Below are 27,431 nucleotides of genomic sequence, written 5' to 3'. Positions count from 1 at the left end.
CCACCCAGTACACATGTGTGTGACGTCTTCCCAGGCAGTAGGAATGAGAAACTTCAGTCCCAGGGAAGCAGGCAGAAAACTAAACAAGGAGGTGTCCTCAGAGTCACACACCAGGCTGACCTCCAGTAAACAACTGGGTAGGACCAGTTATCTAGTTGCCTGTGCCTGCGTGTCACTGTTCATTCTGTTGTTGTTACACCACTTTCCAGCACTGCTTGGGCCAGAGCAGTAACGGGGGAAGGTAACTCCCAGTGCTAGCACAGAGGCGGCAGAGGTGACTAACAGTGACTCTCATGAACCCTATGTAGACCGCAGTGTTTCGGTCATTCTCCCCAAAGCGGAGTTTCTACCTCCAGTCCCCGCCAAGGAACTCCCATCTTATTCTGGGAAACTGCAGGACTGCCTTACATTCTCCGACTGGCATGTCACAGAAGAAGTATCATAGTGGATAGGAGGCCAGATGAATTCACTCCAAAATAGAAAGAGGAAAGAACTTACTGAGTGCCTCTGTGGGCCCGCTATCACACCAACCTCTCCACGTAATTAAGTAACACTCATAACAGCTCTACGAGTTAAGTGGGTCCCTCTATGGGTAAAGAAGAAACTGAAGACTAGGGAGAAGAACTAACTTCCCAACGTCACACCTAATAACTGACAGAGCTGGGATCTGAACTCGAATATGTCTAATTCGAAAGCAGTCACTCCCTTCCCTACACCACGCGGTCTCTATATGCCTCGGATTTGGAGAGTCTAAGAAATAAGATGGAGGATGTTTTATGAGTTTAATCACAAAAAGCAGGGACTGTGGAAAGCAGACACTCAAGAGACAGGTGAAATTTGATTTTACCCAAATTTACCAATAACCAATCTGAAATCGGTTATTTAAATAATTATAGGAGACGTCAGCTAAAGGAGCCTGGAAGCTTGTATGGTAATTTCTATGCCATTTAATGTTTTTATTACCTCTACTTCTCAGAAGTTTGAAAAGATTTTTTCCTAGAAAGAACTCCATAGAGAATAAAGCCAATAAAGGGGAGAGGGTAAAAAAGGCATGACCAGCACTGTCAGACAGCTTTACTAGTTGATGAACACTCTAGAAATCACCACTGTGAGAAAACACTGTCACAACTCTATAGCCAGTTTACCAGGACAAAGGGTAGCTAAACAAGAAGCTATTTTACCATGCCTGCATTCTGAACATGAGGCCACCTGAAAGCCTACTTTAGGTATTAGAGTATTAGTCCCTGAAAACAAATTTACCGAGTTCAACTGCAATTAATGGACTTGAAATGGCAAGTTTTCATTAACCCAATGAACATGAAGATTTTATGTCTTCTGTACTCTATTATAATGATAATAGTTCTACTGTATGTATAGTACTATCTCAGCCCACTCCATAATTTGTGTGAGAATTAGGCAATATTATGAAATGGAAAATATACTTCATCCTCTTTGGGAATATACATGAAGGCCCCTTGGTTACAATTAATATAAAGAAAATGTCTGCAATTAATATCCAAGTTTTGTCTTTCCTAGGAATCCTTATTTCCCTTTGATGGAATAACTGGATTCAGAATTACTGGAAGATATCTCTGAAATTCTCCTGATCCCCAAACAATAAATCCCAAGTCACTTATCTGATGCCCTCAAACTTAAATGAACCTAGAATGTTGAAACACCATTCAGTTTTTCTCAAATCCTCCAGGGCTACTGTCCTTTCCTTCTGTGGTTCCTACTCACTTTGGTCAAAATGGGCACCACGTTCAGGCAGCGAAGGGATCCAAGCTTTCGTAAACTGCTTAGATTCCCTGGCAGAATAAATGAGGCTAAAGGAAAGCATTTATTTGCCCTGATAGGAAAAAGGCAAGAAAGGCGCAGGATTTCTACTTTACCTACGTAGAGACAATCGAAGTTGAACAACTAGAACTTAGTATTCACAAGGCGTTATGACTAGTGGCTACTTACAAGGTCCTACACTATCCAGCCCTCACTCCTACCTGGCTTTATTTCATATCACCCTCTCCTCGCTCACCTCTTCTGGCCACACTGGGCATCTTTTACAAAGCTCATCATCTTTGCACAGGCTGTGTGTCTGCCCGGGATGGCCAGGCTAAGTCCAGGACTTCACTCAAATATTTCTCCCTCAGAGTGGCTCACTCTGCTCTTGAATCTAAATGAGAAGCACCCCCAGACCCCACTATTGGTTACTGTCTCTGTAGCACATTGTTTTTCCTGCACACTCCTCACAATTTGTAATTTCACTTCTACCTGTGTATTGACTTAATGTCTGCCTTTCCTGTGAGACTGGAGGCTTCATGCGGGACAAGAACCCTGTCTCTTTCGTTCACCTGGTGTACCCAGCACAGCGTAGATGTGACGCTTTATTTAGGGAGTAAATGAAGGAGGGCAGCTTCAGGGCCTGGATGACAAGTGTGGTAGAAGGCGCTTCTCCCCACTTCTGCATGAAAGCAACCACCACTCTGGCTGAATCACAAGAAGGCCCCTGGGACCTTCTGGAAGCAGCACCCCTGAGGTGAGCACTCAGGCCCTCAGGCTGGCTGGTGACGCTGGTGAGGCTTCTTCAAGAGTCTCTTGGGCAGGGAACAAGTGGGAGCCAATGAGCCTGCCACATGGTAACCAGCACTAACAGAGCGATTTAAGAACCCCTGGGACACATTCCTTTGGAGACTCCCAGTAATATCCCAGAGGAATATCTATTATTATTGGCTAAGAACTATTTAGTCTGCAGACATCTGATCTGCATGGATATTTCAGGGTACGCCAACAAGCCTGAGCTGTTCTATTTAATTATTGCAGATGAATCATGTAAACCCACTGTTCAGAGCTCTTTCAAGTGCAGAATTCTGTATTTATGATGTTAAAAAAAAAATCCATCCTGAAAAAAAAAATCAAGTTAATTTCTCATCCCCATTCCTCACCTAATGACAATTTTCACGAGCACTAAATTAAAAAGCCAACTTTTCATCTTTTTGTTTTTTGTTAAAACTCCATGTGTTTTTATTTTTTAAATTATTTATTTATTGGCTGCGTCGGGTCTTCATTGCTGTGCGCGCGCTTCCTCTAGTTGTGGAGAGCGGGGGTTACTCTTCGTTGCGGTGCACGGGCTTACTTGCTCCGCAGCATGTGGGACCTTCCCAGACCAGGGATCGAACCCGTGTCCCCTGCATTGGCAGGCGGATTCTAAACCACTGCGCCACCAGGAAAAATCCCCAACTTTTCAGTTTTAAAGAAATCCTTAGAGCTCCAGTCTACTGTGCCAGGGCCAAGAATCCCATGAGTCAGATAACCTTTGGCATTTTATGCTTCCCAAGAGTTGTGCTGTCCAAATCATGTCCTCTCACCTGTATTCTACCTTTCTGTTAGATATCAGATTTCCAGTGTATGCCATTCTCACCTTATCAATCAGTTCCACTGACAACTGCAAGAATTAGAAGCAGAACAGTGAGAAGTCTGTGTGAGGAATGAACAGTCAGCTCACAGGAGAGGAAAGCAAGGCTACTGCCTATGCCATTTGGAAGTCTCTCCTGTCCTTCTGACCCTGCGTATCACAGACAGATTAGAAAGTGCAGAGACCTGGCAGTAGAATTCTGACCCCGGATCCATCCCTCCAATGAAGAAAAGGATCACGAGCACACTGAGTTTCTAAACAGACCGGTAAGGAGGCTCAAAATCCATTATAAATTAGACCTCCTGGGGGCCTATTACTGAAAAGATGCTTTGAATTTGGCGTTCTTATTTCAAGTAACAATCTTCTCATGGCTGACCAAGTTCCCTAAGAGTGAAGATTAAGGCATTAATCTTTGCCTATTAAAAATTTCGGCAAAATTTTTTAAAACTACCCAAACCTGTCTGCCAGGTCTCATGGACAGCCTCTTCTTCACTTTCTGCCATAGTGTACTCTGGCCAGAAGGGGCACGGAGCCAGCCCGCGGGTTTACACCCACGGCTATTCAAATGATATCCTGACAACAGATTCCTGCCGGGTGGGTCTATGGCTCATCAGACATGGGCGTGTGTCTATTAGAATGTGACCAATCAGGGCCTAACCTTGTTTTAAATGAATCTGGGGTGAAACATTCTTAGACACCTTTTGGATGCTAAACGTAAGTAGTGCAGGATTAAGAAGAAGGTATTCTTAAGAGTCAGCAGGAAGGAACTCTTTGTTTTAGAAAAATGCTAACCAAATACAAGATATAGGATCAAAGTTAAGAGTGTAATTGGATATGAAGCCAAAAATAAAAGGATAATAAGCCCACATTTCGTCAAAAATGTTGACCTAATTTTCTTTCTTGGCTTTAAAATGTTCTTGATTGGATCTACAAGTTTATTTTCTGTTATAGAAGAAATTAGGAGGCAGTGTCTTTTTTTTTTTACTAATAGAGTAAAAAATGCAGCAGAGATTTGGCTTGGTATTAAGAGATCTGCTTGTCAATGTACTAACAAGCACAACTAAGAATCTATTTATATCTGCAATATTGTACTATTGATGGAATAGTTAAAATTCCATGGGCCAGAGATTTCTGAAGTGGGTAAACACACACACACACACACACACACACACACACACACACACACACACACACTACAGCCCAAAACAGATCAATCTACTAATGAAATAGGTTGTTCAGCAAAAGAGCCATTTCCTTTAAATCCTATATACTTGGTAGTGTTAGAAAAATATATAATATCAGAAAAACTAGGTTTCCTGCACCAGATTAAACCTACTTTACTTCCACCAGAAAGACATTCTCAGTACAAGTAGGGATCGGTATTTGGGGTTTATGGTAATACTTTAGTCAGAAAGTTTGGCTGGATTGAACGTAATCCTCAGGCGTTATCTGATTCTAGACTTACAAGACAGATTAACATAAATTAAAACAGGACAATTTAAAGTAATTGAAAACAGCAAGACTCTGACAGTGAATGTCTAAAACTAATCCACTAGCAAGCTCTTGTTTCACTTAAGTGAAATTAAGCACAGATCTTAACTGGAGTCTAACTTTATCAGTGGTTTTAAAGAGGATCCACAACTCCTAACTAAATAAAAAGTGACAAAGTTAATTAGAAAATCAGAGCTTACGGTGTGGTCTACTGATGTACTGATTCACAATCATGTGATACAGAAACTGAGAACACCTTTGGGGGTAATTACAGATTTTATGCTTTTTAGAACTTCCTGGAAATAACCTTTGCCCACATTTTGAAAAGTAATTTTGAATCACCCCCCACACCCCCCAAATCAGATGTCTTTGTAAACAATAAGTCTGCCAACCCTTATCAGGATAGTCAGTCATTTTCCATTGGAATCTGCAGATAAGTAAGCAGAGGGGGTGGCTAAGGCTGGCAGTGGGTTCAGCCATAGGAGTAGGCAGCTTCTTTCAGGGTTCTGATTTGGTTTGCTAGGAAAACTTTCCTTATGTTTAATTTCCTTGAATTTTGGGGGACAGGAAGAGTATGGTCAAAAAGACTATAAAAATGATACTTTGTTAAAACAAAAATTGTATTTTACTTCAGTCTGTCTTCCTGTTGCACTTAAACAAACTTAAAAAATATATTAACTTTTAGGTCTCTGACCAAATTAATGCTGAGTGTGTGTATGTGTACGGGCTTGTTCTTTGCATATTTATTCAGGCCTGGCTCCCAGCGTTCCACAGAGCAAACAGCTCTTTAAATATTTAAACAGCAAAACTGTGATTCTACCACCTTGCCAAAGAGTACAAATGCTGAATAAGATGGTCAGTCATCTAATGCATGGTATATTTTTTATATATATTAGATGGTCCAGCCTACCACTTGTAAATATTTTAAAATAATTTCTGTACACTATTTTTTCATATTAAAATTAAAAATAAATTTTCCTACTTAGGCATTAATACCTCAATAAGGATTTTTTTTTTTTTTTTGCGGTACGCGGGCCTCTCACTGTTGTGGCCTCTCCCGTTGCAGAGCACAGGCTCCGGACGTGCAGGCTCAGCGGCCATGGCTCACGGGCCCAGCCGCTCCGCGGCATGTGGGATCTTCCCGGACTGGGGCACAAACCCATGCCCCCTGCATAGGCAGGCGGACTCTCAACCACTGCACCACCAGGGAAGCCCTCAATAAGGATTTTTTAAAGAAAAAATGGTATTTGGAAAACCAGGAGCAATGAGCTACAATCAAATGGGCAGTGGCACATTTTTGAAAATGGTAACCCTGCGCCATATCAAACCGTTCAACATTTATTTCTAGTAAATATATACAAGGAAAGTCATCAGTATAGTTCTCCCAAGCCACTTATAGTCCCTAATTCCCTAGCCTATTAAACTTAACATACAAACAACTTTTAATCAGGAATCACTCGACTGTACTTATTGACATCATTTAACTAACACTAAGCCTGTCTAAACCCAGGAAGGGCTTACCGAATTTTCTTCCTTTTTTAAATTATCTGTCACCATTTAAAAATCATAGTACAGTTGCTTACAGTTGCTTAACTACTTTTTAATGACAGTTTTCCTTCATTGAATTTCAACATCAATAAACATCACAGAATAATCACTGAACTGAATGTAAGATAGAATATGTTCACTCTTTTCCAAGACTTGCATTGTAAAAGTGCACGGCTGCTCAATAAATCCTGGATCTCTCACAACAGACTTAAATATCCCTGGCTATAGCTGGGGAAACAAAGCACTTCACACATCCAACCATATGCTCACGAACGAGCAAATATTCTGTTGCTTGCGTACTTTGGAGCCTAAAGATACGTTGCCATTGTAGAGAAACATAAAAGGTGAAGGCCACCTGGAGGACCTACTACACCCCAAGCAACAACAGTAGTTTTAATAAAACTGTAATGACTCATTATGGTAAAAATTTATACCAATGAGGCTCCTCCACGCATCTACACCATTTATACAAACACAGTTTTTAAAAGTTAACTGGCACAGTTTTAAAAGAGACTCCTAAAGGGAGAAGAGAATGCAGGCAGAAAAGCAAAGGAGATTAGTGAGACTGAAAAGGAGATACAGATGATAAAATGAGCTAAAACAATCTCCAAAGTTTACCACAAGCAGAACTGAAGAAGTAACCACAAAATTCTACTGTGTTTAAGAATCACATGGGATGCTTGTTAAAAATGCAAATTTCCACCCTCTACGCTCAAGACTCCAGATTCTATAACTCTAGGCTGGAATCAAGAAATGTGCATTTTATGGGCTTCCCTGGTGGCGCAGTGGTTGAGAGTCCGCCTGCCGATGCAGGGGATGCGGGTTCGTGCCCCGGTCTGGGAAGATCCCACATCCCGCGGAGCGGCTGGGCCCGTGAGCCATGGCCACTGAGCCTGCGCTTCCAGAGCCTGTGCTCTGCAATGGGAGAGGCCGCAACAGTGAGAGGTCTGTGTATCACAAAAAAAAAAAGAAATGTGCATTTTAAATACATACCCAAGGTAAGATTCTGATGCAGGCCATCTCACAGTCTATACTTCTGAGACAAACACTGTAACCCCAGCAAGCACTGGAAGACAGAAGGCCTTCGAGAGCAACCACATTTCCTACCCAAGAGGCAAGACTCAAAAGTCATGTAAAAAGTCAATTCTTAAGAAAGAGAGAAAGAAGGGGAAGGTGGGCAGAGAGAGAGAGAAAGAGAGAGAGAGAAACCAATCATGGTGAATTACTCTTCAGTTTTGAGAGGGTGCCAATAATATTTGTGTTGCCCAGGTCATCAATTCATGAACTATTCCAGTGTTAAATTTCCCAAATGGAATTAAAATTATTCATTTATCCAAAAACATATTTAAGTGCCTATGTGTGGCAAGGATGGTAGAGATTCAAAAAAATAGAAAACAGGCCTTTCCCTAAAGGTGCACTCAACCTCCTCACAAAGAGAAGGTCGGTGCCAGGAGCAGAGAAGGATGAAAGACACATGTTGCTAAAGGTAAAAATAGTTCTCTGGTGTTCAGGCCAAGAAAAAACTGTCCTCTAGATTTCGTTAGGGAGGGGGTGACCATCAGAGAAGGCTTCCTGGAGGTGGCATTTACAGTGAATCTTTGAGGGCAGACAGGTTTTGAAAAGGATTCTCCATGTGCAGGAAAACAGCATGCCAGGGACATCAACAGAATGTCCGAAAGTCCACTGAGAGAGCTTATGGGAATATATATAGCTAATATTAGCTTCCAGGGCCATGCTAACTAGTTACCTAGGCACAAAATCCCTCAAAGGAAAATTGTATAAATAAATGCAGAAACAGAGCTCCCTTCTCAGGACACAGAAGTTCCAACATCTGGTTCTCAACCCACTTAAAGGGGAAAAAAAAAAAAAGATATATGTTACAAAGCCAGGAAATGGTGGTGTAAAAACCCAGCAAAGAGCCGTCAGTAGGCACTTTCTCAAAAGGAAGCTACCAAGCGGCTTCCTCTTCCACATTCACTCACTGTCAAATCTTGGACCCTGGAACGGGCCTTGGAGATAGAAGGAGGAGAGGTAACTGGCTAGCTTAACACACTCATCAGCGTTCCTTCCACTGCTGAGGTCCTAACACTCAATTCAACAGAGACTCAAAAGTATCACGTAGCATAAGGCGTGAAGAGAATTCAGAACTTTTGCTTTCTTTTCTACATGAATTTGTTTTTAATTTTCTCTCCTCTCTGCTTCTACTGCTGAGAAAACTTCAGATGGGCTGTTTCTGAACTAGGAGGCAAAGGGACCAAGTATCTCTGCTGCCTCACTGAGGGTCCCTCTTTGAAACAAATGGATCAAGGACTCACATCTGGTCTATTTGTCAGCCATCCCAGCAAGGCAAGAGAAGCAAATTCATACATGCATCAAGTTTTGCATCTTGCAAAGTTAACTTACTTTAAACCAACACCCACCCAGGAGGGCTTGTCATTCTTAGTTCTGATTTACACAAGGCCTAGATATATTTTCTGTTTCTTGCCTAAGGCAGTGCTGCATTGAAGCACAACTGAACTGGGTTTATGATTTCAGTCTACAAATGCTGCATTTAATTTCTGTGCTGCTCTGCTTGTGTGAGAAAGCAATCACTCCGAGTCACTAAACTGCTCCTTCAGTTTAAATTCTGCTTTGTGAAGGCTGGCACTAAAGGCAGATTACCCTGAAGCTGGATACTGAAAATTTTTTTGTAACATTCTGTTTGCCACATTATAGTAAAAGTCATAACACTCACTGCACCGTAACATATACTATTGCTTTATTCAGTTTTTTTTATATTGCCCGAAGCATTTACTCTGATTCAAGAGGAAATTCTGGTGGGGGAAAAAAAGGAATGTTTAATCTATTTAAATGTTAGCTGTTTTATATTATGGAAACTGAAAAAATACACACACAAGAAATCACCCACACCTCTACGTGCCAATGTTCTCAATTGAACTGGACTATTTTTGATGCAAACTTTGTCAAGTGAGTGTACTTTGTATTTGTGAAATGCCACTCGAATTCTGTACTCTTGAAAGCAAGATTCTTAAAATAATTGAATCCTATACTTAAAATAGCCTTCTTTAGAAAGTGTTAACGAGATATCTCTATATTTCAAGGTAGTATTTGTTTATCTCTAACAAGTTACTGAGTGGCTACTATATGAAATGTAGTTTGGGGCACTGGGAAAATAGCACTTAACAAAACAAAAATCCTGGCCTTCAAGAAACTCATGCTCAAGGGAAAATCCTATATAGTTAAATAATGAATAAATGAAATATAGCCTATTAGATGGGGAGAGACTAGGTAAAGTACTTAAGTAAGGATGGGGGTAGAGAGTTGGGAGCGGGTTGCAATTCTAAGTAGCCGGGCAGGGAAGGCCCCTTTGAGAGGCAGCATTTAAGCGCTAGGAGATACCCAGGTATACCTGGGGAAGGAGAATCCCAAGTATAAAGGCCAGTGTGGCTGGGGTGAAATGGGGAAGAGGGAGAGCCAAAGAGAGGAAAGGGTCTGAGAAATGACAGGGGACAGATCATATAGAGGATTGTAAGCCACTGAGATGTGGGATGGAGAGCTATTAGAGTTTTATTTAAAGCATTAATGTGATCTCGCTCACACGTTTTTATTGAGATGTAATTCATATATCATAAAACTCACCCTTTTAAAGGGCACAATTCAGTGGTTTTTAGTATAGTCACAAGGCTGTACAACCATCATCACTTCTAATTCCAGAATGCTTTCAGCACTGCAAAGAGAAGCCCAAGACCCCTAAGCAGTCACTCCCCTTTTCCCTGTCCCTCTCAGGCCCTGGCAACCACTACTCTATGTCCTGACTCTACAGATTTGCATATTGCGGTCATTTCATATACATGGAATCATAATATGTGTGGCCTTTTGTATCTGACTTATGTTTTACTTGTATCTCTCTGGCTGCTGTGATGAGAATAGGCTGAAAGGAGGCAAAGTCATAAGCAGGGAGACCAGTGACTAGATGAAGGCAATAATTCAACTGAGAGATGAGAGGGGTTTGAAACAGGATGGGAGATGGTGAATAAGGGCTGGGTCTCGGGTACATTTAGATAGGCTGGGTATTGACTATGAGAGAAAGAAAAGTCAAGGACAACTCTTAGGTTTGGGGCTTATGCACCTGAAAAGATGGAGCTGACATCAACTTAGGGTACAAGGCTGCTGGAGGGGCAGATTGGGAGGAACAACAGAGGCTGGTTCTTGGAGATGTTAATTAAACCTGGGACAGTGATTAGCCTTCTATGTGAAGATGCCAAAAAGAGAGCTGAATATGAGCCTGGAATTCAAAGGATAGGTCTGTGCTGGAGATACAAATGTGGGAGTTAGAGAGTGGAAGGCATTAATACCATGAAACCAGATGGTATCACCAAGGATGTGAGTGACTAGAGAAAAGAGGAGAAATCCAGGGAAAGAGTCCTTGGACATGTCAATATTTCTGGGTCAGAGAGATGAAGAGGAACCAACAAAAAAGACTAAAGGGCTTCCCTGGTGGCACAGTGGTTGAGAGTCCGCCTGCCGATGCAGGGGACGCGGGTTCGTGCCCCGGTCCAGGAAGATCCCACATGCCGCGGAGCGGCTAGGTCCGTGAGCCACGGCCGCTGAGCCTGCGCATCCGGAGCCTGTGCTCCGCAACAGGAGAGGCCACAGCAGTGTCAGGTTCAGATGGAACTTACTGATACAATAGATGCCAAAGTTGAATTGATCTTATTACTCAACTTCCCCTCACTTTGATCAGAAAACTGAGGGAAGAACTCAGCTGGCCATGGGACCTCACAAGGTTTTAAAGTAAAGTAGGAAAGACAATATACAAGGAAATATATACACACACCTGTAGGTCCATGTGCATGTCACTTTCCTTTAAAATATGTCTCTATCTCTTTACACATGTACCACTTGGCAAAGGAAACAGAGCTCCCTAGTGAGGCCAATGTGTATACTTCATGTGTAATTAATCAGGAAAAGCTTACTTTTTTCTAATTACAAAGATATCTTTGTACCTACATTTATGAATATTTGTATACCAATAACATATTAGGTACTGATTCTTTAGTCAGAATTCCAATCTCCCACTAAACTCCCTGTTACTCTTATTTACATAAAACAATATTTTTTAATAAATTTATTTATTTTTGGCTGCATTGGGTCTTCGTTGCTGCGTGCAGGCTTTCTCTAGTTGCAGCGATCGGGGGCTACTCTTCATTGTGGTGCGCACCCTTCTCATGGCGGTGGCTTCTCTTGTAGCAGAGCATGGGCTCCAGGTGCATGGGCTTCAGCAGTTGTGGCACATGGACTCTAGAGCGCAGGCTCAGTAGTTGTGGTGCACAGGCCTAGTTGCTCTGCGGCATGTGGCATCTTCCCGGACCAGGGCTTGAACCCGTGTCCCCTGCATTGGCAGGCGGATTCTCAACCACTGCGCCACCAGGGAAGCCCAAACAATTCACTTTATAATGATGTATATTATAGAGATTCTAAGAACAAACTATTCTTTTTTTTTTTTTTTTTTTGTGGTACGCGGGCCTCTCACTGTTCTGGCCTCTCCCGTTGCGGAGCACAGGCTCCAGACGCGCAGGCCCAGCGGCCATGGCTCACGGGCCCAGCCGCTCCGCAGCATATGGGATCCTCCCGGACCCGGGCACAACCCCATGCCCCCTAGATCGGCAGGCGGACTCCCAACCACTGCACCACCAGGGAAGCCCAGAACAAGCTATTCTGATGGGTAAGTGTATCTACCTCAAGCTCCCTCTTAGTGACACACTCCAGTATTTTTGGGGAAGGATTTATTTCAAGTATGTGATTTTTTAAAAAAGTTAAAACATACCATTTAAGGGCCCCAAGCTATTTCAAGGATTGGTTTTGATTTGAATATTTTTAAAGAAACTTTTATCATAATACTATTATAGTGTTATTATAATTATATTATATATAATTAACAATATAATGAACATAATGTCATAATTAATATTAACTCATCCTTATTACTTAGGATCTTCATTACCAATATGCAGTAATAGGCTACATTATAAAATCTTCATAAACTCAGAATTTGCTGAAGAGTGTGGAGCCCTTCACCCTCACCCTCACCCTAGGTAGAATCAGCTGTGCTTTTTCTTAGATGACACTTTCTGCCTCTACACAGCTTTTCTGCCTTGCTTGGCCAGCAGTCATTTCTTGCTCCTGTCAGCATGCCTAGAGCTAGCAGGCTCCCCTAGTTCCAACGCAGCCTTTTCTTGATTCTAAAAGTAGTAGAAAGAGCCACAGTCTCAAAGTGTGGTGATTCTGCCAGAACCCAGCTGCATGGCCCTGGACAAACCACTGAATCACTTTAGGAATTCGCTTCCTTGTCTACACAATGGTAGAACTGGCCTGAATGATCGTTAAGTCCTAACCAACCTTAAAACTTTATAATGAATGAACCTTACTAAGAGCTAGGAAAAAGAATAGAGAAACTCAGAGAAAGGACCTCAGAAGTTCCCATACTTTGCTGCATGGAATTGATAGTATCTTGGGTTTGCTATGTCATGGACGTTTCGGTCTTCTAGGTTCTTTGTTTTATCTCCAATAAGTGACGTTCTGCATTGGATAAATCACATCCAGACAAATGGGACAGAATTACATTTAAGAGCTTTTGAAACAGGAAGTTAAATATGACTCTTAAATATACCTATTTCACATAAAAGATAAGAATTCAAGAAATTTTCAGAAATTCACAGAATTATTCCTTTATGAAAACTTCTGTTTCTAAGTGCATTTCCATTTGATGTATCAACAAAATGACACTACATGCATTAAAAAGTGACTTACCTATAACTACATCATGACCATCGACTAAGCCAGCAGAGAAGAGCTCCTGAGAAACGCCGTCTGCCGTATCTGCCCAAACGTGAAATGAAGGTGTATCAGTAACCATACAATAAAACCCCAAAATCCAGTACAATGTAAAATATAGATTTTTCACTTAGAAAAATCATCCATGTGTGTTTCAATTCAACAATTCAGATTCTATCAGGAGGAAAAATCAGAAGCAAAATGTGAAATACTTTTGCCACGTACAATTTGCATACTGGTCTTTATTCAACAGAGGTTTTACAAACTTATTGTTTCATTTTTGTTGAACCAAAAAACTATTACCCTTTGTCTACTATCTGAATTATTCTCATATGCCCCTCTAGAAGTTAGCTCATAACTGTTCCCTATGAACACTGCTCTTCTTTCTTGCCAAGGTAAACTCCAGCCACCATCAATCCTTTTCTATTATTAGTAGCTACTGAGTTAGAATTTATGGCAAAGGTTGAAGACGTAGCATTTGATACAACCTTATATTTGGTACAAACAGCCTATGAGCTTGTTGGACTATTAAGATGAGCTCTTTAAATTTATGCTATTAAGAAAATCCTTTAACATGACTTTGATCATTTGATAGCAACAGACTCATTCTCTTAGAAAATGTGGTTGGATAAAAGAATGTAGTTTCTCAATGATATGTGACAGGAGTTAGCAATCTCATAAAGATGGGACTGAACAGGCTGTAGCAAGTGAATATAACTGAAATTACTTAATTGAGAGGTTATACACGAACACGACAATAGTGAGAAGTCTGTTTGAAGACTTTGTAAAGGGAAATTGATAAACTGCCATGTGCTCAAAGAACCATTATGAACCCCTACGTTTTCACAAGGGAGATGACATGGTCTCCATGGCGGCCTGATATTCTCACAAATAGCCAATACTATAGCTGGATGAGAAGAAACTGGGAAAGCATAGCTCCTGAATCAAACAAGCCTAAACTGAATTGCAGTTTGCTATGCCAAAGCCTGCCCTCAACACAGACTGGGTTTCCCTGCTTAGTCTGTGTTTCACATGTGGTGATTATGTAAGTGGGCTCAGGTGTGTGGGGTGTGTGTATATGTGTGTGTGTGTGTACCTGCATGAGCACATAGCTGAAGGTATAATTATCTTTCACACCGGGCTTTAATGTGCTTATTAGCCCAGGGTCTGACTCATCGTAATTACTCAACAAATGGTAATTGATGATGATGAGGCAGCCAAAGGTCACGTGAAATGCTGCTTACACCCTTGTGCTCTTTCTCCCTCATACATGGCCCTATTTCCTAAATCTCCAATAAAAATTTGAGAGCTGATATATATTCTTTGTACTTTCAGAGAATCTGTGGTATTCTATCATTTTACTCATTCAGTGGAATGGAATGAAGAAAATGGAAAAGAAAAACATAGGACTCTTACTAAACAATGAAATTCCATACAAGGTGGGCTTAAAAAAAAAAAAAAGGTGGGCTTATCTTGGGCCTTGTCCTTAACTGTCAGAAGTATAAGAAACACCTTATAAAATTCTCTCAGAGATAAAACCTCTCATAGCATGGAACCCAAGGTAGCATAATGAAAGGCTCTACTCTGAAAATGATGTAGCTTTAGAACATTCAGCCTCACAATCGCCATCTCCCTGGATGCCACTAGAAACTGCAGGAAAAGAAGCCTATTGAATTAAAGTGCCTGCCTCGTAGACACCGGGCTCAGAGTAGTCAGTGGTTAAAAGCAACTGGATGTGTTACCACCATCTCTAAAGTATCAGTAAGATCTTACACTTGAGTAAGGAGCTATAATCAAAGAAAGCAGTTGAGAATGGAATAATCGACAAAGTCACATTGAGGGCTAGCACTAAAGCAGTACGGAAGCAAATTAACGTTCCCAAATGAGCCAAGTGTACAGCACCTCTGACTATTTTCAGGACTCTTGGGTACCAAATGAGTCATATTAAAATAGCAAAAGGGTTGTGCTGGTTGGTCAAAATGGAAATATTCCTTGTCTGTGTGTGTGCCATTAAGCAGTTATTTTTCATGCAAGTTAAGTAACATATCAGTAATAGTTTAGAACAAAAACTTGAAGGTAATTGGTAATTTATTTTTCTTTAAGCTGCTTGACGTTCCTAATGTGTAAACGGGTTAAATAATCATAATCACGTACGCCCTGCTTTCTAGATCATTACAGCAACATAGTAAACACAAAGGGCTTGCCCTCAAATGGCGACAGAATATTTGATATGTTCATATTACACACTCAATGATGTATATATTTATCTGTGTATACACCAGAGACATAGTACACATGGTATGTATGCATGCACAGATCGAGCGCAAACAACATCTCAAATGCAGACAGCATCAGTAATCACAGAGGTACAGTGATATAGCTATGGTGTTTCTGAAACTAAACGGCTGTGCTCGCTCCCCAGGGAAGGCCAGCTATCATCAGGAAGCGAGCACTATGGTTTCTGTCTGGGCAACAAAAGCAGAGACTCTGAATCTAACCATGGCAAATGAGGTTACCAAAGCTAGCACAAAGGGCCAGGTAACGCTGATAAGGCCGTCTTATCCCCAGCAATCCTCAACTCAGAAATTCATTTCCTTGGTACCTTTGAAATTAGAATTGATTCTTATTGCCACTGTCAGTCTGACACAATCAGATGAAAAGAAACCCTTAAAATAAGAATTCTTTTACTTACTATACTTGAAACATTTATTATATAATTGCTAGATTTTATTACAGTATTGGCTGCTCCATACCTTTATATTATGACAAAACAGCTTTTTGATAACAGCAACCGGCAACTGTTCAATTTCACAGACTGACTCTAAATTGTCAAAGATTGCCCCCGGAAAGAAAGATCAGTTAGCAAATTCGCCAGGGCCTTATTCACATTTCTTTTGTAAAAAGATATGTTTAATTCAAATATACTGGAAATCATGAAATCTTTGTGTTTACAGGGGACTAGACATCAGGGCCAGTGAATCTATGGCTGACCACCTATGGCCCAGGAACGTATTTTGTTTGGTGGGCACTGAACCTGAATGTATTTAGACAGAACTCTTTGGTTTTCTGAAGTTCCCACCATTCACTTTGGCTCCTGTAAGCATTTGAGTTTGTGTCTTCTTACAGTTGATAATAGCAGGGAGGTCAAGCAGTTAACTGATTGACTAGCTATCAAGCTAGAAAGTTTCGGGTTTTCAAAATTTTAGCAAATACAATTTATTTAATCAAATAAAAATTTACGTGGAGTTCTAATACATAAAATAGCGAATGTTATTAGCTTACATATATTAATATGTTCAAATGTATAAGACTAATGAGACATCAAAGCTGTTTTCATGTATATAAAAGTCTGAAACCAGAGATCAAGGTGAACAGCTCCAGTCTTAGCATTAGCATCTGTTTTTCACTTCTCTAGATTGTTTTGGTTATGAACTAAAGAGTGCAAAGAGCAATTTTTGTTTAACAACTGATGTCGTGATCTCCAAAGCCTGTATCCAATAATTAACCAAAATGACTTGAGATTCTCGTGCATACCAGGCACCTGCCAGGTGCTAGAGACACCAAGAAACAGGACGTGGCTCAATGACTTCCAGGCATCCAGGCGCTAAAAGAGCAACCAGTCTAGCCTTGAAACTATTTTAATAACTACTCAAAATACTAAAATTATATTCAGCTGAAAGACTAGCACTGTTCCTACCAAGTTTCCTAGCGGTGCCTGCAGCCAGTAGAGGCCCAGATACTCCTCAGCACAGGCTTCGTGTAATCTGAACCGACAACAGAGAGGCAAAGTATGCTACCTTTTGGTCTGATGTCACTGTTTGTTGCTCAACCCTAATTAAGACTGCTACGCGTGTCTCATCACACTCATCATAATGTCCTGTAGGCCCCGAATCACCACGCCAGCACTTCTTTTCATGGTCGAGCTAACAGATGTAATTTATAAGTGCGTATATTCTGTGCAGCACGTGTCACTGGAATTCATGCAGTCAGTAGTGGGTTCGGTTTTGATTCCCCACAATTATTGCAAATCCTTCCTTTCTTCCTTCCTTCCCTCCTTTGTTTTTAGAGAACACATTTTTGAATAGCAAATTATAACCACATGCTAGTAATCAATTTCTGAAATGCTCTTGGTAGCAATAAAATGATAATTTCAATTAAAGCTTACCTCTTCCTGGAGTAAACTCAAATCGTATATCATTAAGTTCCTTTCTGGAGTTCCTGAAATACATAACGAATAGCACATTAAAATCTAATGAAGCAGAGTTTAACCAAACTAAATGTATTCCAATTTTTACAAGATGCTACTGACATATAGATAGCATTTAATAGTTTTGGGTTACTTCTAAATACTTCTTCCACTAGAAGAGGCAGTTATGACAAGAATAAAGGGAGATATTGTTTAACTGATTGAATTTACCTTATACAAACATGATTGTATCACAAAATTCCAAAACTAAATGTTCCTTTTATAAAATCTACACTAAATCAGTAATCTTAAATTTAATTCCATAATTAAAAATTTCAGAAGCTTTTAGTCTAGCATAAATAGTATTCAATACATTTTTCATATTTTTTCCTGGGAAAATAATATTTTATCAAATTATTTTTTTTAAGTTTTTTTTTTTTTGATGTGGACCATTTTTAAAGTTTTTATTGAATTTGTCACATATTGCTTCTGTTTTTTGTTTTGGTTTTTTGGCCGTGAAGCCTATGGGATCTTAGCTCCCCGACCAGAGATCGAACCCACACCCACTGCATTGGAAGGCAAAGTCTTAACCACTGTACCACCAGGGAAGTCCCCTCAAATTATTTTTAAAAGTGAAACAAACAAGGAAGATAGCCTTAGCGATAAACTTCACAACAGCACTGTACATTAAATCATACAACAAAAATGTCCAGAATAAGATGTGTATTTTGTTGTTAAAAATTTTATCTAAATAAATAGAGGGGGACCTCTGAATGTTATGAAATTGCCCACTGAATATATAAAACTTTTAAGAAATTTAAAACGCTTACATAAAACTACAATAGACACATATATGTACATTCAATCAAAATATCAAATGACACTGGGGAAATATGGAACAAATAAGTATCTAAGATACGATTTTTCCATTCATATTAATTTCAAGACATAACAGTAAGGGCCCGTGAGTTATGATTAGAATGGCTTTATTTTCTCATAAGAACACTAAAATATTATGAGTAACTCTCGACAGATGCTAGAATTAAAGTTAATTAAAAAAAAAACTTTTAAGAAACTGCAGTAGGACATATGAAATAGTAATTTCTGTATGCATTCAACCTTTTGCTCAGCTGCCAGGAGTGCCAGAGACAGAGACAGAGATGGTGTGAACACCAAGCCCTGAACATCCTCCTTCCAGTGCCAGGCAAGTCTGATCAAACCCTTTGATACTCTAAAACTCTGGTAATATCTCCTGGTCTCTAGGTACAGTGCCCGAATCTTGATGATGTCAGTCTATGGGCCCTTTTTGGTCCATAGCCTGATGGTGGTTCTTTATGTCCTACCACATCCTATGACACAAAGTGTGAGGAGGCCCAGAACGATGACAAAGGCATGGTACCAACTGAGAGAAAGCCCTTCTCCCAGTGCCTAGAGAAGCTGACCCAAGTCTAATACCTTCCACAACCAGAGAGGTAAAGGGTCAGGAACTCCAGAGACAACCAAGCCCAGGCTACCGACATGAGAGCCTGGAACCTCAGAATCTCCTCTCGGGTGTCCGCACCACGACTTTATCGTTACTCCTCTCGAAGACAGAATGGGAACTAGCGGACATTAGCAATTCCTATAGCTGTGCTTCTTTCAGGACCTTCTGAGAATCTGAAAACTGTGAAAATTGTGAATGCTCCCACTAAAAAAGCAGACACATGACCGACACATGAAATTGCAGGCAACTGTAGATGGTTCAGAGATCATCTTGGACCCCAGGGAAAGCAAGCCTGCCCTGGAGGTGGAGTGAACAACCAGTGCCTGCACTGGAAGGGCTGTCTGCATGTTGCCTGAATTTTCTTCATAAACTACAATGTCACCACACATTACACAGTGTTTTCATATCCGCTGGCAGTTCTCAAACTTTTTGGTCTTAGGACTCTTTTACATTCTTAAAAAGTATCAAGGACCCCTAAGGAACTTTTGTTTATGTCGGCTGTATCTATCAATATTTACTGTATTAGGAATTAAAACTGATAAGTTTTAAAATATTTATTAATTCACTTGAAAATGAAAATAATCAGCCCATCCCATGTTAATGTCAAAAAAAAAAATTTTTTTTACATAAAATTATTTTACTTTCCAAAAGAAAAACAAATCAGTGAAAAGTATGCATTGTTTTCTATTTTTGTAAACCTCTGTAATGTCTGTCTTCAGGTAGCTGGATTCTTATATTTGCCTTTGTATTCAATCTGCTGCAATATCACGTATCATGTAGCCAGCTACTGGAAATTCTACTGTATGTATGTGAAACAATGAGAGAGAAAAAGGCCGATACTTTCTTAATATTATAAAAATAGTTTCCACCTCATAAGCTCCTTGAAAGGGTCTCAAGGACCCCCCGGGGGATACAGGACCACACTTTGAGAAATACTGATACCAAATTTCATCTGATCCTGATAATAAACCTTCGAAATATACAAAGCAGGTATTACTTGTTTCCCATTTTTTGGTGAGTACATTCAATGGTTTTTTTTTAACAAAGTTAATGAGTGGCAGAGTGAGGAGCAACAACTCCATACTGGAAATACCTAACGCAAATACAAATGTTCAATTCCCTTTAACTTTTGAGTGAAAACAAATATTCCCCAACATTTTACGTTACTGTACAAAGATCAGCAAGCATTCATTTACGCCTTCGTTTTGTGGGTTGTGCATCAGCAAAGGTTGAATTAGGACTACAACAATTCAAAAAGAAAAACTAATCACTAGGAAAGCAAGTATTTATAGTGTGTTTAATAATGAAATGACAGAAGGAGAAAAAAAGAAAAGGAATTAGGTGTGACCATAATTTATGCCATTGTTCCTTTCCTCTTTTTCTTTTGATCAGGCTTGTCTAAATTAGTTTGTTCTACTAAGGTCATGAGCAGAGAGGTATGAGAACCATATCCAACATATCATCATGCACATCCTTATCCTTTACATATCAATCCCACAAAAGTAATACATACCCAACATCCATAATCTTTACCTACATCAACGGTGGCTCAAGTTATGGAGGTTGCCTAGTCACGTCATTCTTTTATGACTCTGAACCTAAAATACCCACCTTTGAAAAGATCACAGTGATTCATTGTGTGTAGTAGACTTGTCCCATCAGGATGAAATATAGTTGGAAAAATGCCTAATTGGATCTAACTACTGAAGGTCATCCTTTCACAAAGAATTAATCTTTTTTGGACTCATACTTAACACCTTTAATTGAAAGGACACTTACTTTAATTGATATGGCACAGGATACTCCTGATTTAAGGGAAGCTGAAAATAGGTATGATTTAAAGCCAGACACTATGTCTGTGCAACTTTCCAGAGGAAACGTTAATAACTTGAGAGCAACAGTTTCAAGACCCAGGGGACCTTTAATAACTCTTATTAAAAAAACCTCTTTCAATCCTAAAAAAAAGTCCCCAAACAACCAACTCTTAAACTTGGTAAGGCACAATCCCTTATTTCTTATTGGAGTATACACTGCATCACAGACGCAAATGCCTACAGGGCTCAGGCAGAAAAATTTCTTTCTTAAAATAGGTAATACAATCATATGGCTTAAGAATCGCTTAAAAATCAAAAAGTACAATAGGGTATTCCATGCAATCTAGCCCTCTCAACTGCTGTCACTCATCTTCCTGGTCTACCTCACAGAGGCAATCATGCTGTAGGCTTTCTGTGCATCCTTCCTGAGATTTTCTACGTGTGCTCTAGCAAATACACATACAGAGAGTTCCCTCTAGCCTGTTTAATTCAAGTGGGAGATGGCAGTAGCATTCTATGTGCTGCTCTGCACCTTGCCTTTTATTTAACTTAATAATATACCTTGGAATTTCTCCGTTTAGGTTCACAGAGAGCTTTCTCATTCTTTTCTGTTCGTTTATAGCGACGTAGTATTCTGTTGTATGCCATATCCTTCTTTAACCAGTTACCAGTCTATGAATAGATTGTTTCTAGTCTTTCACTATTATAAATAATGCTTCAATGAATAACCTTGTTCTTATGTCACTTGGCAAATATGTGAGTATAAAAATAAATTTTCTAGAAGAAAATTGCTTGGTCAAAGGATACATATATTTACAATTTGCTAGATACTGTCAAATTCCCTTTCATTTAAGTTGTATCAATTTATACTCTCACAAGCAATTTGAAAGCACTATTGCAGGAACGTTAAAGGAGTATGGCAGAAAGTGTATTTAAAACAAAAAAACAAAAACCAGGGAAATGTGGGGACTATGCCAGCTGGAAAACTTATTCCCCATTGAAAGGGGGCAACCTCTACTCAGCACCACCCGGTTACGACGAAGCAGGATTGGGGCTTAATTTCGTTAAATTTTATTTTTTGCTATGTCCGTTCAAAGTGAGAAGTTCCAAGATACAGACTGGCATGCGTAGGGGTTTTCTTTTTGCTCTTTCAATTCATCTGCAAGGGACACAGTGAACACTCAATGGAGGCCTCTGGGTAAGAGGGTGGTGACGACAAACACATGAGTGAACACGTACCCTTCCTGGTGGTGGAGGTGCAGGAGGCCTGGACAGTTGAAGTATATACTTTACAGGATGTAGCATTTTCCTGCACCTCTTAATTTACCATGTCAAGACAACCTGAAAGAGTTACTGCTTTTGGAGGGCTCCCAAACTAAAAGGCCAGCTCAGAACTATTTGCATTCCTCAGCTGCACATGAATGTCTCTTAGCCCGTGCCAACGAACACATGGGGGCGCATGCACCCCCCCCCCCAAGAACCAGATGGAAGCAAAACGCTTAGAAGTCCAAAGACCACTCACTGCCAAAGGGCATCATAAACTCTAAGTGCCATTGGCGCTGTGTATCCTCCATCACAGGGTGCTCTGGAGTGAGGCTGAAAGTCAACCAGTTCCCCAAGCCCTGAAGTTGAAGGATGTAGTTGGAGTAACACCACTCAGGATCCCTGTAAGGGCAGTAGGTACAGTGTTTCCCAGGATCCAGAGGTGGCCCCTCCCTCCTAAGCAGCAGGGGATTTTCTTAGCCAACAACATGCCAGGTGAGGGGAAAGTTGCTGGTGTCCAAGGAAGTCCAGAGGGACTCCTGGACCCCTAGAGCGTCTCCCCCTCTCGGGAGCAGGATGGGGACCTTTCAAACATGTTGGGCTAGGAGTCAGCTGGAGCATCACTCAGCTTGCTTCTTTCCTACTCTTGGCACTGAACTGACATCCTTTCCCACGGGTTTAGGAAGAGACACAGGATACCTCTCCGTAACAGGAGGCAGCGAGGTGCTAAGGAGGTGAGCCTGTGAAACTGTGGAGAGAGGTCTGAGCTCAGATCCACCTGCTGCTTGTCTGGCCTCTGGAATCCGTTTCCTCAACTATGAGGTGGGGAAAATAATCATTAATAACATTTACAACCTGCTGGTACGTGCTTCGGGCTTCACATGTGTCATCTCATTCCATGCTCAAAACAACCCTTCAGGTAGGGATGACTATTACCCCTATTATTTTACAGATGAGGAACTGGAGGGGGCTCAGAGAGGGTAAAGGATATATCCAAAAGCAGGTGTCTGAACAGCACGTCTGGACTAGATCTAGAACTTAATAAACGTTACACATCCGTCTGTGCCAGCGCACAACCCTTACCTGAGGCTCTATCAGCCCCGCCCTGAGTCTGCAGGGGCTCCTAACTGGTCTCTCCACATTCAAGCTCACGGTCTCCAGAGGAGTCAGTCAGCTTGTACCTGAAAACCCAGTCAGGTCACTCCCTTGCTGAAAAACTCCATTTCCGTCTCCTTATTCTTAAAGCAAGATTCCAAATCCTTAGCATGACCCTCTGAGACCTGCTCTTGTCCGTCTCCCCACCATGACCAGCCACCTGCCATGACCCGTGGGCTATACCTTCCTTAAGTTTCTCAGGTCATCCATTTCTCTAAGACGCCACTACTACTGACCAAGGGCAGGTCACCACCATTATCTGCTGCACATGGGAATAAATGGTTTAATGACCAAAGAGTATTTTATCCACACTCACAGGCACCATGCAGATATACACAGAGAAAGCTGCTGCTAAAACTAAAGATGTACAGCAGAAGGGAAAAGGGCCACAAAAGGTGAGAGAGCTAGTACTCAGGGTGTGACCTTTGGTAGATGAATGTGTAGCCCAGGAAGAAAACTGCTGTCCTTCATGAGATGTGAAAAATGCCAACGCAGCGATAAGTTGAAGGACACCTACAGCGTAAGGCCAGTGACAAAAGAATCAGGAAGAGAAAAAAGAAGCTTCCTATGGCCAGGCCACGTTTACCTCACCCCGGGCTTTCCCAGAACAGGGTCTTTAAGTCAGCTAACTAGACTGCCGTAAAAGCTGGAGACCCACCTGGACTCATCCAAGCTCACTTTGCAGTTCAGACCCTCACCAGCTGCTTCCCCTGCCTCACCTGCAGTTTCCTCAGCTCCCCTCACAGATTAAACGAACTGTGTGAAAGCACCACGTGGCTCCCTCACGCCACTAACAGGCATTGTGATGCCTTAAATTTTGAGGCACACAGAAGTGGGCAGAAAGCCACGGTTCCAGTGCTGAATGAGTTTACGATCTGCCCAGAGAATGACAGCTGATCTACGTAAAATCACCGGGAAGACCCCAAGGTAAACGCGTGCTTTAAAAATAGGGGCATAAAAGGAAATATCAGACTGATTCAGAGGAAGGAGCATCCCCCACCTCTTGGCTCTCACTCTATCCATCCTTCATACTCCTGTCAAATTAATCTTCCTCTGGGGTAAAGGTCCAATCACAGAATCATATAATTTTACAACTGAAAGGGGCCCTGGAGGTCATCTAATCCATTTCCCTCATTCCTCGGGTGAGGAAACAGAAGCCACAGAGATTAAGTGGCTTGCTTAAGGCTACACAGCTGGTTAATTCACTCAACACTCCCTAAATCCTTATTGATCACCTACTAGGTATCAGCCCTATCTTAGTAGCCACTCGTGGCAGAAAGGACACCCAAACCAGGGACTGAGATTCCTAGATGACTGCTCTTTATTCTCCACCTGGTGGTTCTCAAGCTGCAGGCAGGGGGTGGATGCACAATCTCTAAAGAAAGAAGTTTTTTCCCCCAGTAACCTCCTGCCCCTAGCTAAGAATTACTGCATGCAATGACAGTGTTGTTGATGGGAATTTGTTTCACGTATGATGGATGTGATGGCAGAAGTAAAGGTGGAGAGCCACCGCTGTACCCACCAGCACCGTGCCCCAAAGGCCTGCCTGAAATCAAAGCTCTCCTATACGTATGTATCTCCACGTACCAGAAGCCACATGCTCCAGGAGTGTGAGAATAGTAACTGAGTCCTATACCTCCCTCTCCCCTCCAACCCCTGGCCTTGCATTTGACTTGCCTCAAAAGAGCCTTTTAGACCAGTGAGTGTCCTAAAAAGTGAAAGTGAAAATTCCTCTCAGCCTTATACCTCGACACCCAGAATTATGCCTATAGTCTAGAAAGTATATAAGTTTGTAGCATCCAGAATTCTAGTCTACGTGAAGCCATGCAGCATCACATAGCTCATGATCAATGTCAAATAGATCAGGATATCATACTGTTCCCTTTAACCAAAAAAAAAGAAAAGAAAAAAAAAAACAAGAGCAGTGACAAACATACACATGCATATGTGCAAGCGGACACACCTGCACACGCACAGACACGGGTTCCTTTAAATAAGGTATCTTGACACACCAAAAAATGTGACCTTACGTGCTGGTTGTCTGCAGGTTTTTCTGCAATTAAAACCACAGGCTAAGGACTCTGAAGCCTCCCACTGCCGTGGGGCGTGCTGAAGGACCCTTTTAGATTTGCAGCCCGCAGGGAGCAGACAATCTGGCTGCCTATGATTTCATACAGCAGACACTTAAATTAGAGGTGCATATGCAGAGCCTTGCATACAGAGATTTCTGATGCTCTGTACCAGGCTGACACCTATGAATAAATCACATGCAAAAAATTATCATAAATAATCGCCTTTCCTGTCTACAAACAATAGTTTTCATCTGGCAAGAGTCCACACTAGGTTAAGGTTTTGTTCTTTAACAGAAACCTCTTGAAAATCTCCATGCCCGCCAAGAAGAGGACACAGCTGTTTCCTCTCCCCAACCCGATCCACTCTCCAACCTAAACACACACATCTGGTCCGGTTTTCTCCAGTACGTGCTTTCAAAAATCATGACAGACACGGAGGATAGTGCCAAGAGTAACAAAACAAATACACATGTACCTACCACCCCGAAATTTTAAAATGGTAACATTTTTGTCATATTCTCTTCAGAGCCTAATCGTAAAATTTTAATAATGTTTGACCTACACAGTACAAAATCAGTTGTGTTACATCTGAGCTGTGGTAAACCATGAGCAAACAGATTCCTGTGTAAGGGCTCTGCTTCCTGTCAAGACTGTGGAACCATATTTCATGGGTAGCAGTCCTTTTCAGCATTCAGAATGTCCGGCGAACATATTTACTGAACCCATGTTCACCCACAGGGAAAAGGGAGATGCAGTGACCACACAAAAACCTGGCTCATGTGTAGGGCTGGTGAGAACAGAAACTTAGTCGAGTCGAAGTTCACATGTTTTAGCAGCAGGAAAAAAATATTAAGCACACTTCTTACTTAGGGGTTTTGTGTATGCCTCTTGATTATAATCCACTGATGTAAGTATAGAAGCAGCCTTTCTTAACATCTGTGCCTGAAAGTTTGAAGTGTGTTAGGGTTTACTGCAGAAAACCCAGACTCATCAATGTTTTTGTGATGGAAACCTCTCTTCAATGAATCAGGACCCTGTATCAACATGCCAATTATACAATAAAAACATAAAGGTACCCCTAAGACATGAATTCAATAAATGTGCAATTGGGCTCTAGACATCAGGTTAAGGCAGGTGTATTTATGCAGTTTGATATAGTATGTGGGGAGGTGGGCGGGGCTGAACGTATTTACAGGGTTCCAGAATGAGTAAATTTGCAAGACAATGGAAGCTTACTTCTTTAAAGCACCAAATGCTACAAACTCTATTATGGCCAAGTATCATCTCCCTTGCTAACTATTGATTTGGTTCGTTTAATTCTTGCAAAAAAAGGATGCAAGTACTTTCAAAATAAATCAAGTATGTAACCAAACATTTGATTATTGAAAAGAACAGAAATTAGTTAAAGGGAACATTACACATGCTTGAGATGTCAAGTACTCCAACAGCGCACCGAACTTAGCTCTGTTTGCTTGCAGCTAAGACGAAAAAAGGAAATACTGCATGATACAGTTCTTAATTTACCAAAAAGGAAACATGCAAGGCACATTTCCCCCCCTTGGCATTAATATCACGGAGACATTTTTTATGAAAGCCCCTTTATCAGGGACACTGAGTAACGTCTTCAGATCTATGGTGTAAAAGACAGAAACTTTTTTTCATACAAATGTCTTCAACTATGTGGTGCAAAAGATGGGATTTTTTTTCTCCCATGTGCTGAAGGCACAATATTAAATCTTACCTGAATGATGGCATTTCTGCTGGGAGCTGAAATAATATAGCCAAGGTACATTGTTTCCTGATGATTTACCTCAGTAGAGGGAGCTCAAAGAACCTGGAGAAATGAATGGCCTACGCGGACAGCTTCCTGATGCCCCCAGAGTGTCTTTGCCAAGTACTGCAATGGGCGATTTCATGACTGAACTCTGGCAAGTACTGGAAGGAGTCTGATGGTCTGTGTGCTGATGAAACACAGATCTTTCACTTGAGCTAAAACACACATGGGAAGCAGAGGTAACACTCTGCTGTGAACCTGTAGGAGACTGACTTATGTCCTCCCCATGAGAGCTGGCTAACTAGCTGCTAAGGCAGGTGGGCTGCAGGCTGTCTGAACTTCAAAAGGAAGCTCTGTGTCTGGCCAAGAACTTGCACATGTGCTGAGCTGAACACCAAACTT

General features: G+C 41.2%; 1 protein-coding gene across 3 annotated transcripts in view; it reads right to left on the bottom strand.

Annotated features, from left to right (window-relative positions):
- The window catches only part of STK39 (serine/threonine kinase 39), a 308,616-nt gene that overhangs the window by 41,515 nt on the left and 239,670 nt on the right, over positions 1-27,431 (bottom strand). For all 3 annotated transcript variants that reach the window (XM_082658864.1, XM_082658866.1, XM_082658865.1), the window contains 2 exons: positions 17,448-17,500; positions 13,259-13,327 (listed from right to left, as the gene is read on the bottom strand). In XM_082658864.1, the coding sequence (XP_082514990.1) occupies positions 13,259-13,327; positions 17,448-17,500 (122 nt within the window). The remainder of the gene's footprint in view (positions 1-13,258; positions 13,328-17,447; positions 17,501-27,431) is intronic.

This window comes from Grampus griseus (genome assembly GCF_964374135.1).
Source record: "Grampus griseus genome assembly, chromosome: 7".
Classification (NCBI taxonomy): Eukaryota; Metazoa; Chordata; class Mammalia; order Artiodactyla; family Delphinidae; genus Grampus; species Grampus griseus.
Note: the sequence above shows the minus strand (reverse complement) of the source record. Positions and strands in the feature narration are given on the sequence as shown.